The 16,176-nt window shown below is 39.0% G+C and overlaps 2 protein-coding genes across 8 annotated transcripts; one reads left to right on the top strand and one right to left on the bottom strand.

The window, feature by feature from the left end:
• The first annotated feature begins 3,397 nt into the window (after window positions 1–3,397).
• LOC108255799 (nucleus accumbens-associated protein 2) lies at window positions 3,398–7,993 on the top strand. 6 transcript variants are annotated; one of them, XM_047150019.2, is made up of 8 exons: window positions 3,398–3,627; window positions 3,969–4,813; window positions 4,907–5,083; window positions 5,204–5,309; window positions 5,535–5,632; window positions 6,183–6,711; window positions 7,606–7,662; window positions 7,916–7,993. In XM_047150019.2, the coding sequence occupies exons 2-7, from the start codon at window positions 4,009–4,011 to the stop codon at window positions 7,625–7,627; spliced, it is 1,737 nt and encodes a 578-aa protein (XP_047005975.1). In that variant the 5' UTR covers window positions 3,398–3,627; window positions 3,969–4,008; the 3' UTR covers window positions 7,628–7,662; window positions 7,916–7,993. The 6 variants fall into 6 exon arrangements, with proteins under 6 accessions (XP_047005975.1, XP_047005976.1, XP_047005974.1 ...); XM_047150020.2 differs by lacking the exon at window positions 3,398–3,627 and adding an exon at window positions 3,649–3,883; XM_047150018.2 differs by lacking the exon at window positions 3,398–3,627 and having other exon boundaries at window positions 3,649–4,807.
• On the bottom strand, window positions 6,412–15,933 carry LOC108255798 (xenotropic and polytropic retrovirus receptor 1 homolog). 2 transcript variants are annotated; one of them, XR_008393197.1, is made up of 16 exons: window positions 15,632–15,933; window positions 15,469–15,520; window positions 14,953–15,036; window positions 14,670–14,875; window positions 14,418–14,570; window positions 14,242–14,322; window positions 13,880–13,961; window positions 13,582–13,769; window positions 13,269–13,448; window positions 11,309–11,477; window positions 10,845–11,036; window positions 8,744–8,910; window positions 8,298–8,434; window positions 7,827–8,045; window positions 7,557–7,688; window positions 6,412–7,452 (listed from the first exon to the last, which is right to left on the bottom strand). XR_008393197.1 is itself a non-coding variant. In XM_017452028.3 (15 exons), the coding sequence occupies exons 1-15, from the start codon at window positions 15,713–15,715 to the stop codon at window positions 7,631–7,633; spliced, it is 2,052 nt and encodes a 683-aa protein (XP_017307517.1). In that variant the 5' UTR covers window positions 15,716–15,933; the 3' UTR covers window positions 6,412–7,630. The 2 variants fall into 2 exon arrangements, 1 of the variants encoding a protein (XP_017307517.1); XM_017452028.3 differs by having other exon boundaries at window positions 6,412–7,688.
• Window positions 15,934–16,176: the final 243 nt, after the last annotated feature.

The following is a 16,176-nucleotide window of genomic DNA, read 5'->3' as shown; positions in this document are numbered from 1 at the left end:
AAATTCTACTGAGATCTTCTGAGCCATTTTCAAGCATGAGATTTACAGTGAGGGAAGACAATTCACCTCTTTGAACAGCATTTGGGAGGATGTGGTGGCTACCTCAGCTAAAACAGATCATGAAAAGATAAAGAAACTGACAGATTCAATGTATGCAATGGCTCATGGAGGTTATTGAAAATAATGTTCATCACTGAACATGTTCATCTCTGAATAGTTTTGAATAGTTTCTTAATTGTTAAATGTTATTTTATGTTCATTATTTATTAAATAATATTTTAAGACTGAAGAAAAAACAGGTAAGTGAAAAAAGTATTTGAAATGTAGTTACCTATTAATTGTTCATGCTTATAATTTTCTCTGAGAAAGATTAATCTAATTTTTTCTTTGTTAAACATTCTATTTCGATGTGAAATAAACATTTAGGTCAACTGAGACGTCTGTATTTGTTCACCAATCAAATTAATTTCGGAAATGCCATTTGCCTTATAATTATGCACACCGTGTATATCTGTGTGTGTATGGTTTATCAGAGGAAAAATGGAGGATGTTATTTTAAAATATACAGTGGTGCTTGAATGATTGAAAGTTTGAAGTAGAATTTTCTACATTTCTGCATAAATATGACCCAAAACATCATCAGATTTTCCAGTCCAAAAAGTAGATAAAGAGAACCCAATTATACAAATGAGACAAAAATATTATACATGGTCATTTATTTATTATATCTGGTGTGACCCCCTTGTGCAGCAATAACTGCATCTAAACGTTTCCGGTAACTGTTGATCAGTCCTGCACATCGGCTTGGAGGAATTTTAGCCCGTTCCTCAGTACAGAATAGCTTCAACTCTGGGATGTTGCTGGGTTTCCTCATTGAACTGCTTGCTTCCACAACACTTCGATTGGATTAAGGTCAGGACTTTGACTTGGCCATTCCAAAATATTAACTTTATTCTTCTTTAACCATTCTTTGGTAGAATGAAATGTGTACTTAGGGTCCTTATCTTGTGATTGTCATGGACAGATGTCTTGACATTTTCCTTTTGAATGTGTTTTCCTTTCTCCAAACATAACACTTCTCGTTTAAACAACAAAGTTCTATTTGGGTCTCATCCATCTAAAAAAAAAATCCAACAGCCGTTTGGCTTGTCCATGTGATCTTTAGCAAACTGCAGTGGCTTTCTCCTTGCAAACCTGTCATGCACACCACTGGCTAATTAGCATTAGCCTATGTGAGAAAGGCCTTTAGTTGCTTAGAATTACCCTGGGTTCATTTGTGAAGATGAAAGGTCATTTGTGCTCCTCACGGACTATTACACGTGGGGAGGGTAACAATGGTTTTGAATTTCCTCCATATGTACACAATCTGTCTGACTGTGGATTGGTGGAGTCCAAACTCTTTAGAGATGGTTTTGTAACCTTTTCCAGCCTGATGTGCATAAACAACTCTTTTTCTGAGGTCCTCAGAAATCTCCTTTGTCCATGCCATGATACACTTTATAAGATCAAACTTTGATAAATCCCTGTTCTTTAAATAAAACAGGGGGCTCACTCACACCTGATTGTCATCTCAATGATTGAAAACACCTGATTCTAATTTCATCTTCAAATCAAATGCTAATCCTAGAGGTTCATATACTTTTGCCACTCACAAATATGTAATATTGGATCATTTTCCTTAACAAATACATGACCACGTATAATATTTTTGTCTCATTTGTTTAATTGGGTTCTCTTTGTCTACTTTTAGGACTTGTGTGAAAATCTGATGATTTTAGGTCATATGTACGCAAAAATATAGAAAATTCTAAAGGGTTCACAAACTTTGAAGCGCCACTGTAGCTAAAGTCTTCAACAAAAGTCAATAGATTTGTTTTTAGGTCCCTTTAAAAAATGCTGTCTCTAAAATAATCTAAAAACTCACAAAATCAAATGAGAGAATCACTAAGTTGGCAAAAAAAAAAAAAAAAAAAAAGAGCAAACATTGCTTCCTATTTCCTCCAGGAGGCAGTATGGAGGCACCGCTTTCCCCTCCACAGCTCAGACTGCAGTCTCTTTTCACTAGGGACATCATACGTGTAACCATGCAGTCTCTCTTTTTCTAGCATCCTGCCTGTCAGCTTAATAGCTGTTGATATCGGCACTCTCTCTTCAAGAACAAGTAGATGGTTGTGTTCAGCACTCTGGGATAACCTGAATCACTAAATCATTGATGCAGAGATTTGCCTTAAAGTGAGAATTATTGATTCATAATAATTAAAAAACAAAAAAAAAAGTTTGATGACTGTCTTTGCACTCACTTCAATGAGTGAAACATGCAGAAAGTAACATTTTGAATGAAGTGAATATAAAGTATATGAAGGAAATTGTTCAGCTTATGTTGAAACATGGTAAGATTTGGTCTGATTTGGAGTGGGAGGGGGTTGTGACACAGTTTCACAGTTTTTCAGAAGACCAGACAGTCAGGTGAGCTCAGCTCTTGCTGCACTTACAAGGGCATATGTCTGACAGACATCATTGATATAAAGCTTTCCCTCTAATATTAGACACGCAGCCAGCATGTTCCTGACGTTTTTATGTTTCTCTTAAATAGTGCTGACTCATGCTCCATTGGCGTCTTAGCCTTAAAAGGCAGTGAGTCAAAGGCAGGGCTTCAGAACCCCCCCTCCCTCCCTCCACTTTCACATCTACTGTGCTGAGTGATGCTGCTTTACCACCCTAGTGCTGCTCCATATAGTCTGCCTCACACTGCAGTGGTTCAGCTTTCCGTCTCACGAATAATGACAATTTCACAGTCTTAACACTTTGTCAAAAAGCCTGCTCTTTGTCATTTTTAGGTAGAGACATGAAGGCAGAAGCAGTTTGGAGGCTGAGTCTGCACCTGCTTTGCGTTTTTATCCCCTCATCTGGCTCTTATCGGAGGAGTATCTGTCTGATGCCGTGTTGGCACATCTGATTGGGTATGCAGACTCTGTACTGAGCATGCCAGCCTGTGACAGGGACTGCATTGCAGCGCTGCTCGCCTGGCACGCTCCATTTGTCTGCCTTTAATGTAAATAATCGGAGGTGGGATGGGGAGGGGGGCTCCTGATGGATTATGTGACTGCGCCTGTTTCAGTCTCGGAGGATGACATGAGACGAATTCTCCCATTTCTACCCTCTTTCCCATCTCTTGATTGCTCTAATAAAAGTAAGCAATTGCTCTGGCTTTGCCCAGCTTTTTGTCTCTATAGCACATGCACGAGTTATACTCTGCAGGGCAATTATCTGCATCAGCCTCATTCTCTCTCTCCTTGTTCTCTTTTGCTCTCTCTCTCCCTCACTCTCCATGTGTCCTTAAATGACTTTCTCTCAGTCTCCCTCCCTCCCCCTCTCTCCCCCGTCTCTGTGTCTGTGCCTATAGCCTCTCTCTCCCGCTCTGTGACATACAGTAGATGGTGCATCGATTGCACACAGACGCTCGCTTTCCCTCTTGCTAGGAAGTCCTGTGTAGAGAGGCGAGGATGGATTGAGACACACATCTCTCTCTCTCTCTCTCTTTCTTTCCTGCTCTCCTTCATTCTGCTGAGCTAATGTGAGGAGCCAGTCTGCCTTCTCTATCCCTTCTCGGAGGATTCTGCTCTAGAGGTCAGGTAGTGGGATGGTGGGACAGGGAGGGAGGGTAGGGCTGGTGGGTCAGTTTGCAGCTTTCTCTGAATACTTCTCACAAGCTAATTCAGAGTTACTAAACATATAGTCTGTGCTAGTGCTAGAGGAGAGAGTGTGGCATTTAGTAGGGGAGTTGCTGTGCAGTATTTTTCCTCCAGGTTTCTATTTCCTTTTGGTTGTCCTCTGGGATACGAAAGAGCCAGGATCACAGCAAGTTCTTACTTTTAGGAATAAGGTCAAATCCTGTTTTTTTTTTTTGTTCTGGAACTTTTTCCATTTTTCCAGTGTATTGATATTCTGTGTGGAATGTCCTTTTGCAGATGCCCACTGGGAATTCTGTGGAGATCTGAAGCTGGCGCAATGTCTCAGCTCCTGCACATGGAGATTCCCAACTTTGGCAGTGCAGTGCTGGACAGCCTGAATGAGCAGAGGCTGTTGGGCCAGCACTGTGACGTGGCCATTATGGTGAATGGGCAGGCCTTTAAGGCCCACCGTGCCGTGCTGGCCGCCAGCAGCCTTTACTTCCGTGACCTCTTCAGTGACAGCAGCCAGACTCTGTTCGAACTGCCCTCTTCGGTGGCCCCGTCCTGTTTCCAGCAGATTCTGTCTTTCTGTTACACCGGCAGGATGACAGTGACAGCCAGTGATCAGCTCATGGTCATGTACACAGCCGGTTACCTGCAGATCCAGAACATTGTAGAGCGTGGGATGGACTTGATGTTCAAGGCCAATGCTCCATTCTGTGACTCGCAGACATCTGCCACAGACGATCCTCCCAGCCCAAACAACAACAACGCCTCACTGTTGCTAGGCGACCGGCCTACGGCTGTCTGTAAAATTAAAGAGGAGAAGCTGGAGACCCCTGTGTGTACTCAGAGCGGCGAGCTCAAGCAAACCGAGGATGATGCCAAGGGACTCAGGAGTAGATCTTTGAGGGGGAGTACACTTTTCTACACCACTGGTGCTGGAAACGGGACGCTGAGTGTTGTTCACCCGTATGAGCATTCATCAAGAGATCACTCAAGCCCCGGAGCCTCCAGCCTGCCCACCACGGACAGCCCCACTTCCCATCAGAACGAGGAAGAAGACTTTGAAGATGACTCATATGACAACCTTACCAGTGGGAAGATCTATGGTGTCTCGGCGAGTCTCTATGGCAGTAAATGTCAGAATGGACGAAATCTTAAAATACACTTGGCTGAACATTTAGGATTGAAGGCCTTTTGATTCTATGTGTTTGTCTCTCCTCTCCTCCTAGTGCATGAGAAGATGGAGGTGTCCTCCCTGCCTCCATCCCTGGAGAGCCGCTTCTGCACGTTGCTCGGAGGGGACAGAGAAGCTCTTCCTGCTGGACTTATCAGTCAGATCGGCTACCGCTGCCACCCTGCACTCTACACAGAGGGAGATCCAGGCGAGAGGCTGGAGCTGATTGCAGGTAAGGCCTTGGCTCTGCAATTCTATCCCATTTCAGAAAAAGCTTATCAGCTGACTGAGTAGGATAGCATGCTTAGAGAGTTGAAATCTCATTGTTTCTTTGTTGTTGGGGTTGTGAAAGGATCTGGTGTGTTCATGACACGTGGGCAGCTGATGAATTGCCACTTGTGTGCTGGGGTCAAGCACAAAGTCCTTCTCCGACGCCTGCTTGCTGCTTTTTTTGACAGGTCTGTAGAGTGTCACTGTTATGTATACCTTGTTTTTTGACATGTATACCTTTTGGTTTTATCAAATAAATGCTTTTAAAATACCTAAGATAGGACCTATCAGATTATCAGCAGTATCTGCAATATAGATTTTCAAAGAATCAGTGATGTATGTGATAAACATGGCTGTTAGTGAAATGAGCAGTGTGTGCCCCTCTGTGGCTGACTGTGGTATGACAACTGCAGGAACACACTGGCAGACAGCTGTGGGACAGGCATCCGCTCCTCCAATTGTGATCCCAATCGCAAACCTCTGGACAGCCGCATACTCAACACAGTCAAACGTGAGTCTTCTTTAGTTCCTCATGTATGTGACTATGTTTAGTTTGTATTGTCAGTATCGCTTAATAGAACTCTTTTCCAATGTGTCCCATGTGTAAATAGTGGTCAAAATTGTTCACACAGGGCACGTTAAGTCAACTGGAAACTGTACTGGATGATTCACATTTTAATTGTGCAGTTTGAAAAGTTTTAAAGTGTTTATAAACCTATAAGTATCATAGCATTTCGAGCCTAAATAAAACTGATTCTTGAGCTAAACTGCAATCTTGTCATGAAGTGGAAATGTGGATGTTTATTAACCCGCCCCCGTCCCCCTCCCCCCAGGGTTACTCAGCTCTGCCTTTAATAGGCAAACTTGTAGGCATATGTACTGTATTTTGAACAAAGCTGAAAGGGACATTTGGGTGAAGAGAAAGGCTTCTGTCTATTTTATTAGCAATTTCACTTCAGGCAGCAGAGGACTCTAAAAATAACAAACTGCTCCAGCTATTTCAGCTGGTAAATATTCATAAGAATTCTCCTGTTTTCATTTTTTCTGTCTCCTCTTTGAAGTTTACTGTCAGAACTTCGCCCCAAACTTCAAGGAGAGTGAGATGAATGTGATCGCCGCAGACATGTGTACCAACGCACGCCGGGTTCGTAAGCGCTGGCTGCCCAAGATCAAGTCTATGCTGCCCGAGGCTATTGAGGTGTACAGGGGCTCTGTGGTGTTAGGCCAGGTAGACGGAGTCACCCAGCCCAGTCCTTCCTTCCTGTTTGAGTCCGATTTCAAACACCTGGCCCAGGCAAACCTAACTCTGGAGCAGCATCTCTATGGTGACTGCAGAGAGACACTGAGAAATCACTTCCCCGGAGTCGTTATAGAGGAAAGAGCCATCACAGAGACGAACAAGGCTGAAGTGCTGCGATCACGCTCTGTGGACAATCCAGAAGATGGGGCTCCGAGGCATCTGGAGAACTCAGAGAGAGAAGGGACAGTCCTCGCCATTAACCCGGCCAGTAAGAGAGTTGACGGGGACAGTAGCAGCCCCAAAAGCCAACCAGAGGAACACAGTGAAGAGCAGGCACTGGTAGAAGACCAGTGAGTTCTCCTTTTCCACACCATTCTAACCTCATCTATTCTTCAAACAAGGAGTGCTATCACTAATTATATGGCTTCATGCCACTTAAATAACATGTCAAAATGTGCACGATGGACATTGACATGCAATGAATATATCAGAGAACTTCAATGACAAATACAGCATTTTGCAAAAAGCTGTAAGTGCTAATGCAGTAATTTATCATAAGTAATACTCTCTCTTACATGCACACATACAAACATACACACACATATGCATATACACACACATATATACATTAATACATGCGAACATCCGACTGAGTGGATTGTTATGCATGTGATGCTCAGCATTTTACTGACTACTTCCCTCTGAATGACCTTTACAATACAAATGGACAACTGGTTCATGTTCATGGACCACTGCATGGCAAGAAAAAAAGCTGAACCTGTTCATTAACACAACATACATTGCTTCAGATATCAAAGCTATACTGTTGGTTTTGGACTATAACAGGAGGAGAGCATAAAGATACTTTATTTAAAAAAAACAATAAAAAAAACAGCTGACTGTGGGACTGCTGACTTGAACACAGAGTAGGAAGCAGAACAGAGAACATCAGTTCTCTGGAGAGAGAAATGCTGGACTCTCACTTTCTCCTCCCATGCTCTTTTTTCCTCTTTATTCGCTTGGGCTCAAGCTGCTGTATTGTACATGCTTGCCTGATTTTTGCATATCAGCTGGTCTGGAAAATTGAATTACTGGTGGATTTTGAAGTGAAATAAAGGAAAGTATTATTTTGAGGGAAATATTGGAACTGCTTCTTCATATATTACACATGGGGACTGTAATCATGAAATTTTACCTTGCTGACTAAGCACCTAATCAACATTTATGTGTGCACCCATTTTCAGGCCTCCTTTGTCATCCTTATAGATATTATGTTGACTCCATCTCTGGGCTCCCTACTGGTAAGTTTGTTTCCTTAACTCTTGATCTGTAATGAGAGAAATAGCTTGCTTCTAAAAATGTCTGCAATTATTTATTATCAAAACCATTATGTCAAAACCATGTGAATAATCTTCTACTTATGTAAATATATGTAAAGCAAATTAATACTGGTGCATATTATCACCTTAGATATCTCAGTAGTAAACAAGTAGGTTTACGGTGTGAGGCACTAGTTTCCTGTTTGCCAATAATCTGCTCATTTGGGTCCTTCAGCTTCTCAATGAGGATCTTCTGCGGCAGGTTTATTGGACTAGCAGGCAAATCAAAATCACGAATGGCTCGACACTGCCTGCAGTTTTTCAGGTGCTCATTTTCCAGCCGAAAGAAATTCCAGATTGAACGCCTGCAGAATAAAAAATTAAATTAAATTAAATTAAATTAAATTAAATTAAATTAAATTAAATTAAATTAAATTAAATTAAATTAAATTAAATTAAATTGATTTATTTTCTCAGAAACAATATTTAAAAGTAAATGGATTTTAAAAACATTAATTCTCAAAACACAAGTGTCAAGTTACTGCAATGGTGGGATTCGCCTGAACAACTTCAAGAATCAATACATTTTTAGTGCCTTACTGTAATGTAAATCTAACCTGAGGACCTCCAGTGGAGCCAGTATGGCACTAACAGTAACAACAGCAGCTGAATCCTTCATCTGAGCCAAGAGGATATTAATAGCCCAGGAGATCCGCAGTAGCACATCTGCTAACATGGCTGCATAGTAATACACCTAAAAAGTCACATAAAAAATAAACGAAATATGTTGAAGTTGAAAGAAAATGAACATCAAAAGACAAAGATGCATGACTAAATGTTCAACTATGATTAGATTTAATATGATTAAATTATCAATGTGGAATGTCCATTTAAATTCTAATTTTAGCCCAGCTAGACTTCTATATATAATAACATATCTTGAAGTATTGGGTGTATCAAATTACACTGCATCTGCACAGTACATCTCAATATTCTCTGTGAATATTTAAAAATATTGCACAGTGTTGTTGATTATGAGGGCAGATATATTTGTGTATTATACCTCTCGGGAGTAAAGTAGCTCCTCTTTCAGAAGTCCATTTCCTTGTAGCAGTCCCCAGTCCATCCTTAGGTCCCAGCTCACGGTCACTATTACACTTATGCAGGTAGATATGGCCCACAGACACATATACACATACACACTCTCCTCCATGGCTGGATCAGACTTTTCTAAAGGACATAGATCATTGTGATTCTATCAAATCTACATATTTTGGTATATATCTGTTCCTGCCAAGTAATATAGCTCAGAAAGAAAACTGATTTTCTAAATGCTTATTCCAACAGCTGTAATAAATAAATAAATAAATAAATAAATAAATAAATAAATAAATAAACAAACAAATAAACAATTTCCAACTATCAAGTTGATATAATACATGACAGATATGTGCTGTGATAAGGCTGTTATTACACTTTCTCATGTTAGAACATCACAACAAATAAGCACAGTGTAATGCTGATGACACATACACATAAAAATCTTATAAGCAGAAATATGAAACTCACTTTACTTAAACACTATAGTGTTCAGCCTAATTTCTCTAATTAACCTAACCTACTGTATGTTACATCACCAGTGTGTGACTATGACATGCACTAAAATACACTGATACAACTACAAACCCTGTTGTCATGATGTTCTAACATAAGTCATCCTGGAAAGTGTCATAATCTTATGTAAAATAAAAATTAGCAAGCAAACAAACAAACACAAAAATAAATATATATTTTTTTCTTGACTCTGGTGTTACATCAACATTTTTAAAATGTACATAGGCAGGGTTAATAGTAAGCATGTCTAAATAATGCAATATATATGTTTATGTAGGTTTAGGTCAGTTATGTCATGAAGGTACACTATATAGCCAAAGTATTGTAGACACCAGACCAAGGATTGTGGACACCAGACCAGTCATATGTGCTTTTTGAATGTCCATATTTAGTTCCCTTTGCTTTTATAATAACCTCCCTCCTGTTATAATAACCTCCATTGTTCTAGGAAGGCTTTCCACTAGATTTTGGAGCATGACTGTGGGGATTTGTCCAATCAGCCACAAGAGCATTAGTGAAGTCAGGCAAGCTTTGGGACAAAAGGTCTGGGGTTCAGTCTATTTTCCAATTATCCGAAAGGTGGAGTTGAGGTCAGGGCTCTGTGCAGGACACTCAAGTTCTTCCACAGCAACCTTGGCAACCCATGTCTTCATGGATCTCGCTTTGTGCTCAGGAGCATTGTCAAGCTGGAACAGGTTTGGGATTCTTAGTATCAGTTAAAAGAAATGATAATGCTACAGCATACAAAGACAGTTGTGTGCTTCCAAATTTTTGGCAACAGTTTGGGGAACAACCACATACGGGCATGATGGTCAGGTGTCACAAACCTTTGGCCATATTAACAACTACTGTTAAATAGCATGTTACCCATGGTGTTAAAAATAAATAAATATTTATATATAGCAGGCCAGAAAGAGAAAAGAGTTTTACCAGGGTGTTATGTATTTTTATTAAACCCCGGCACAACACAGTACATTGTAATTTTGGCTTCTACACTTTTCCTAAGGTTTTGTGGTATTTATTCACAAACAGGTGGAAACTGAGACACTTCCATGTTTACTTTGAGCTACACTGACTACATTAGTAATGAAACTAATTCTTCCCTCTTAAAATGTATGGACTTACATCTATACCTTTGACTGAAGAATTTGTGAAAGTTTTTACAAAAATACACTATGATTCATATAGATGTTTATTTCCTGCCTCAACAACTGCCTTTAGATTATAACTTTCATGTAGGCACGTTTTCCATTTCTCTGTCAATACAGGGAAATGATTCATATGCTACAAACATGATAGATTGAAATTAGTTAAAAAATGCTGGAGTATTGCGATTCAAGAATGATGGTAAAAATATAACCATATAACCATAAATAATTAACGATAACTGATATGTCTCTTTTTTTTTTACGTTCATGGTATTACCACTTTATATAGATTTTGCGATCTACTGTATATAAACTGTTAAAACAATACCATGAACATTACATGAGACACTCATTAACATATCAGATATCTTTAACTACAGAAATTTACAGAAATTTAACCACCTCTTGCTGTGTTGTAGAGACTTGCAAAAGTGACCATGAGAAAGACAGTGGAGTATTTGCCAGCATTAAGGAGATGCACTGTGTTTCCACTGTCCCAGAAGTGCCTAAGACACTGAGCAAACCTCAGCCATGGAGGGAAGCACTGAATCAGGCATATGACTACTTTGCTCTGCCTTTCCCAGTCCTCACTCTCTAGAACACATACACGAAACATAAACAGAGATAACACATGGAGTGAGATTGCACCGCTCCTGTTGTCAGCTCTAAATTTACACACACAGTGAAATAACGTGACTGTTACTCCATTTATTAACAGGTTATTTTACTTAAGTACTAATAACCTGTCTGAGAGGTGATAATGACTTATAATCTCCAGCAAAAGTATTTGATGTTGTTGTATTTTAATCGATTGTTTAGAAAACGATGCACAATGTTGGATTGCAATGATCTGGAATTTTCTGCACCTCTAATCAGAGAGCTGCCATCCTGCAGATCTGCCCAGTTTATCTGAAAGATGTAGAAACACAGCAGGTCCCACAGGCTCAAGATAAGAGGACCCAGACTGTTGAGCTGGTCAGCTAACCAGCAATCTGCAAACCCAACAGGCCAGAGAGGTGCTGTCAGGACCTTCCACTGTGGATACACAAGAGGAGTAGTGCTGCTACAGCAAGATACAATACATTATGGCATCTCACTCACACACTCATACACAGGTGGAAAATTCTCCACAAGGGAGAACTGCAATGTAGCTGTTGTGTGCATCATTAGCAAAAGGGAGAAAACTTTCAATAATGAAAATGGGGTCATATATTTGTACTCATCTGCATATAAAGTAAAACATCCAAAACATACTCTACAGGAATGCAGGCTAGGTTTGCTGCTGTTGCCATTGCAGTGCAATTATGATACTGGAACCATATAATCAGTCAGAAGAGCCTAACAATAAAATAATTTGCCTAGCTGCTTAGTACTGTATGTTAGGACTATATCCTATAATGACTATAACGATTTTCTGAACTCTGGGGTCTGGGATAGTTTCACCCATTACATATTAATCATATAATAATTCAGCAAATCTTAATTAAGTCAGAGAATCTTGAAGTTCTTTACAATTAACAAAATTAAACTAGTATTTATGACAGAGCATGTTAATGAAATAATCTACAGTATAGCCATTACTTAACTCTATGAAAATGACTACAAACAAATAAAAAATAATAAAATCAAACCAGTTTTAATTGGATAAAATGTATTTTTCAATTTTTTTAAAGACAATACAATATGTGAGTCATCCTCAGGATTAACAGTCAAAGTGGCAAAGTGAGCAAAGTGGGCTATAATGAGGGTAAACCATTTTTAAACAATATAAGGGGGACTTCGGCATTAATGAGGAACTTAGCAGACAACCAGTGTGAATTGAATAAGGTAATTAGGTCTAACGTCCTTTCCTGGCAAGGTCCTAATCTATAAACAACAACTTTCATTACAACACTGCTCCTTAAAGCAAAACAACTTCCACAAAGAAGGCTTCAGTTATCTAATCAAGAAATATTTTATCCAACCACCTCAATATTTAGTCCAGACCTACACTGTATGGTCCAAAGTGTGTGGACACCTGACCTTCACACCCATATCTGGGCTTTCCCTAAACTGGTGCCACAAATGTGGATTAAGATTTCCCTTCACTGGAACTAATGGGCCCCAAACCTGTTCCAGCATGACAATGTTGTGTGCCAAGTGAGAGTCATGATAATATGGTTTGCCAAGGCTGGTGTGGAAGAACTCAAGTGTCCTGCACAGAGCCGTGACCTCAACCCCACTGAACACCTTTAGGATGAATTAGAATGCCTCCTCACCCTACGTCAGTGCCTGACCTCACTAATGGTCTTGTGCTTGAATGGGCAAATTCCCACAACAATGCTCCAAAATCTAGTGCAAAGCTAGTACAGCAGCAAATGGGGTGACCTTTCCAATTTAATGCCCATGGTTCTGGAAGAGATGTTCAACAAGCACATCTGGTTGTGATACTCAGGTGTCCGAATACTTTTGGCCAATTAGTGTAGGTACTTAAGCTGGATTGTGGGGATGGCTTAAGAGAAGTTTTGTTTTTGTAATTTCAGAAACAATAGTGTGTCTATAGGAAAAAAGTGGAACACAGAATACAAAACAGTGTACAAGAATATATTATGTGTAAACTGCAGGAAATGCAAAACAGTATAACAGTATGATTTCAGTAAAATTACAAGTACAGCATGGTATCATAAATGCACGGGATGGCATGGGGAACTACGTTACTGATTAACTACAGAAGATAATGGCAGTATCAAGATGAACCAGACAGTAAACTGTAAACCATCATAAGCAACATGAAAGTAAAATTAAATATTATAGTATTGGCATGAAATCTGGAATATCATATCTCACCATCACAGCTAGGAACCAGCGACGAGACCAAGAGTGACAAATAGATGTGGGGTTTAACAGCAAGAGCAGCAGAAGACTGTGGAATAAAAGGGGGTGGAGCTGTTGTGGGATTGACATGAATGAAGGATGTAGCCAGGCCAACACACTAATACAACAACATACAGCCAAATATCCTGCCACCTGCAGTGAATACATAAGAAATGTAAGAAAATCAATATACACCACCTAGATTGCTTTTTAGTAATAACTACTTATGCTAGTGGTGATCATGATGTCAGAATTGATACAAGTTTAATAATACTGAGCTCATAACCTCTAAAACGTGATGATGTGATAAGTGATGTCTAGGATCCAGCTCAAAAATGAGAATGTGATTGATTCCAGATCTTCTCCAGCAATACATGATTAATCCCATCAGTGACAGGAACTCAATCAGCAGAAAACTCCCTCTGTAGAGTTGTAGCAGTGACTTCAGGTTCTCTAGATGTGATTCATTCGATGCTTGTACATAGCAGTGAGGATTAGCCAAAATAAAAATATAAAAGATATGCGTGAGACAGTGAGAGTTATTTAGGGCCAAAGTAAAGAATTAACATGGTCCTATGACTCACCTTTAAAAGCAATAAAAGTTATCAGTGCTATAATGAGGCCACAAGTGACACCAATCCGAAATGTTATCCACTGTCCAGCTGTCTTTGCATGAAAAAAGTAGTGTAAGAAAATCCTTTTAACAGTCTGTAAAATGTTATGATTGAAACTATTACTCTGTCTCTAACAGCACTGCAGTCAACAAAGACTAATAAAAGCAAGGCCAATTTACAAATATATATATATATATATATATATATATATATATATATATATATATATATATATATATATATATATATATATATAGCTTAGCTAAACCCAGTTTATTTATGGTTCTGGAAATGATTTGTATAATCAGCTTGAAAGATTTCATAATTCTTACTTGTTCCATTCCCCTCTGTGGGAGTTCAAGTCTTCTCAGAGCCTTCTCTTCATTGCCACCCTCAAGCTGAAGCATAAAAGTCTGTGCAATTCAATTCACAGAAATCATGCAAATAAATATACAGAAGGCATATCTTTAATTGAAAGAACAATGTATATCGATCAATATAGTCTCACCTCCAGTCTAAACATCATTTCCTCACAGCTATGTCTCTCAGTGTGTAGTAAAGAAGTGTCTAGTCTTTCAGTTCTCCACTGTAGGCCACGCTCAGATGGAAGTTTTGCATCATACTTTTTTGTAATCTTATAGAAACCTTGGTAATTCAGCTCCTGTGATCAGAAAAATATTGTTATTGTGAGAAGCTGCTTCAGTGATCAAGTTTTGTCCAAACAACTTCAAAATTTCCACAGAAATGACTGTACATCTACCTGGTAGCTCTGGAGAAAAGCCAGACTCAGATAAAAGTCCCCAACAGCCATTTTAAGTTTATGTAATTCAGTCTTTTTCCTCTGCAGATGTCTGTAGGCCTCTGAGGAGACTGGGACATGTCCACTTTCTCCCATGCCTACTCCAGACCCATCTAGAGCAACAATCCCTAATGTGGACAGCCTCCATTTTGCTTCGGATAATTTTTCTGAGAAAATGTCACATAGTGATATCATTGACACAAGAACATCAAACCAAAAACAATCCTAGAACTTTCTAAGTTACCTGAATAGAAGAGGTTCACTTTCTTCAGCTCTGTGTCACATTTTTCAAGGAACTCCTCACATATTGGAAAATGATGACTTTGTTCTACAAATAAACATATTATCACTAAGGTTAATATAAGAAAAACAATAATATTGTAAAAATGATTACCCACAAAATGAACCTACCTTCTATTCCACTCTCTTCCCTGATAAGCACTTAATTATGAAAGTTCATTAATCATTCATTTCCCCTGTATTGTCTTTTCCACTGTGAGAATAGGTTTTGTGCGATAATAAATGCTATGAGGGTTTCTGTTACATTAAGAATAATTTATGAGATTATAGAATTGTCTTACGGAAGGAGCATAAACTGTGCTTTGAAAGCTTTGTTATCTCTTGAGAGGACATGGCATAGCAACTCTAGTCAGTGGTGCAATAAGACTTCATATCAGAATAAGTATTGTAACAATTTATTGCATAATAGAAAAAAATACATTTTCACAGTTTTGTGGATGCCCTTTTTAATTTTACTTACTATCAAATAAGATATGTTGTCTGTGTTCCCTGGTAAGAATGGAATTCAGTTCCTAAAAAAATAGTTTGGTTAGTTACTGTAACACAACATTTAAGCAACCAAAAATTCAAAAGTCTGGTTGATCTTTTTGACAAAGAAAATAAATAGAATGATTGCATCTTACCTCATAACAAATATACTGCTTCCTCCACTCTGGGATCATGTGTGCAGTCAGATATTCTGAAAAGCATATATGAGTTACTGGCATTTTAGCTATCAGTCAATATTATTGCATATTTAGTTGGTTTTATCCAGTGCTGGTTGAAGAACAGAGAGAGAGTGAGTGTGAGAGAGAGAGAGAGAGAGAGAGAGAGAGAGAGAGAGAGAGCGAGCAACGGTGAGAGAGAATGGGGAAGGAGGTGGGCCCAAGGGCTGTTACAGTTCTAGAGCACGAAGAATCACTATTCTCATCTATAATTCACCAGGTCTCAGCATTTAAACACCCATGTCCAATGGTATATATATATATATATATATATATATATATATATATATATATATATATATATATATATATATAAAAGCAGTTTACCTAAGACAGAGCCTTTAATTTTACTTTAATATGCACAAAGAAGTTACCATCTACATCAACAAACTGATAATGGTCAGTCAAATAAGACCTGAGCCAGGAGAGGGCTGTTCCCTTAACTCCAACAACATTTTCTAATC

This window comes from Ictalurus punctatus, chromosome 22, assembly GCF_001660625.3.
Source record: "Ictalurus punctatus breed USDA103 chromosome 22, Coco_2.0, whole genome shotgun sequence".
Lineage (NCBI taxonomy): Eukaryota > Metazoa > Chordata > Actinopteri > Siluriformes > Ictaluridae > Ictalurus > Ictalurus punctatus.
This window is presented reverse-complemented; position numbering and strand designations above follow the sequence as displayed.

Excerpts from the sequence above, each read along its gene's own strand:
- LOC108255799 (XM_017452030.3), top strand. The coding sequence starts at position 3,955 with ATGTCCTTTTGCAGATGCCCACTGGGAATTCTGTGGAGATCTGAAGCT. Across the intron at positions 5,084-5,203 it reads GAGGCTGGAGCTGATTGCAG|GATCTGGTGTGTTCATGACA; the intron begins GTAAGGCCTTGG and ends GGGTTGTGAAAG. Across the intron at positions 5,633-6,182 it reads CATACTCAACACAGTCAAAC|TTTACTGTCAGAACTTCGCC; the intron begins GTGAGTCTTCTT and ends TCCTCTTTGAAG.
- LOC108255798 (XM_017452028.3), bottom strand. The coding sequence starts at position 15,715 with ATGCCAGTAACTCATATATGCTTTTCAGAATATCTGACTGCACACATG. Across the intron at positions 15,037-15,468 it reads ACAACATATCTTATTTGATA|AACAAAGTCATCATTTTCCA; the intron begins GTAAGTAAAATT and ends GTTTATTTGTAG. Across the intron at positions 14,323-14,417 it reads AAATGATGTTTAGACTGGAG|ACTTTTATGCTTCAGCTTGA; the intron begins GTGAGACTATAT and ends TGAATTGCACAG.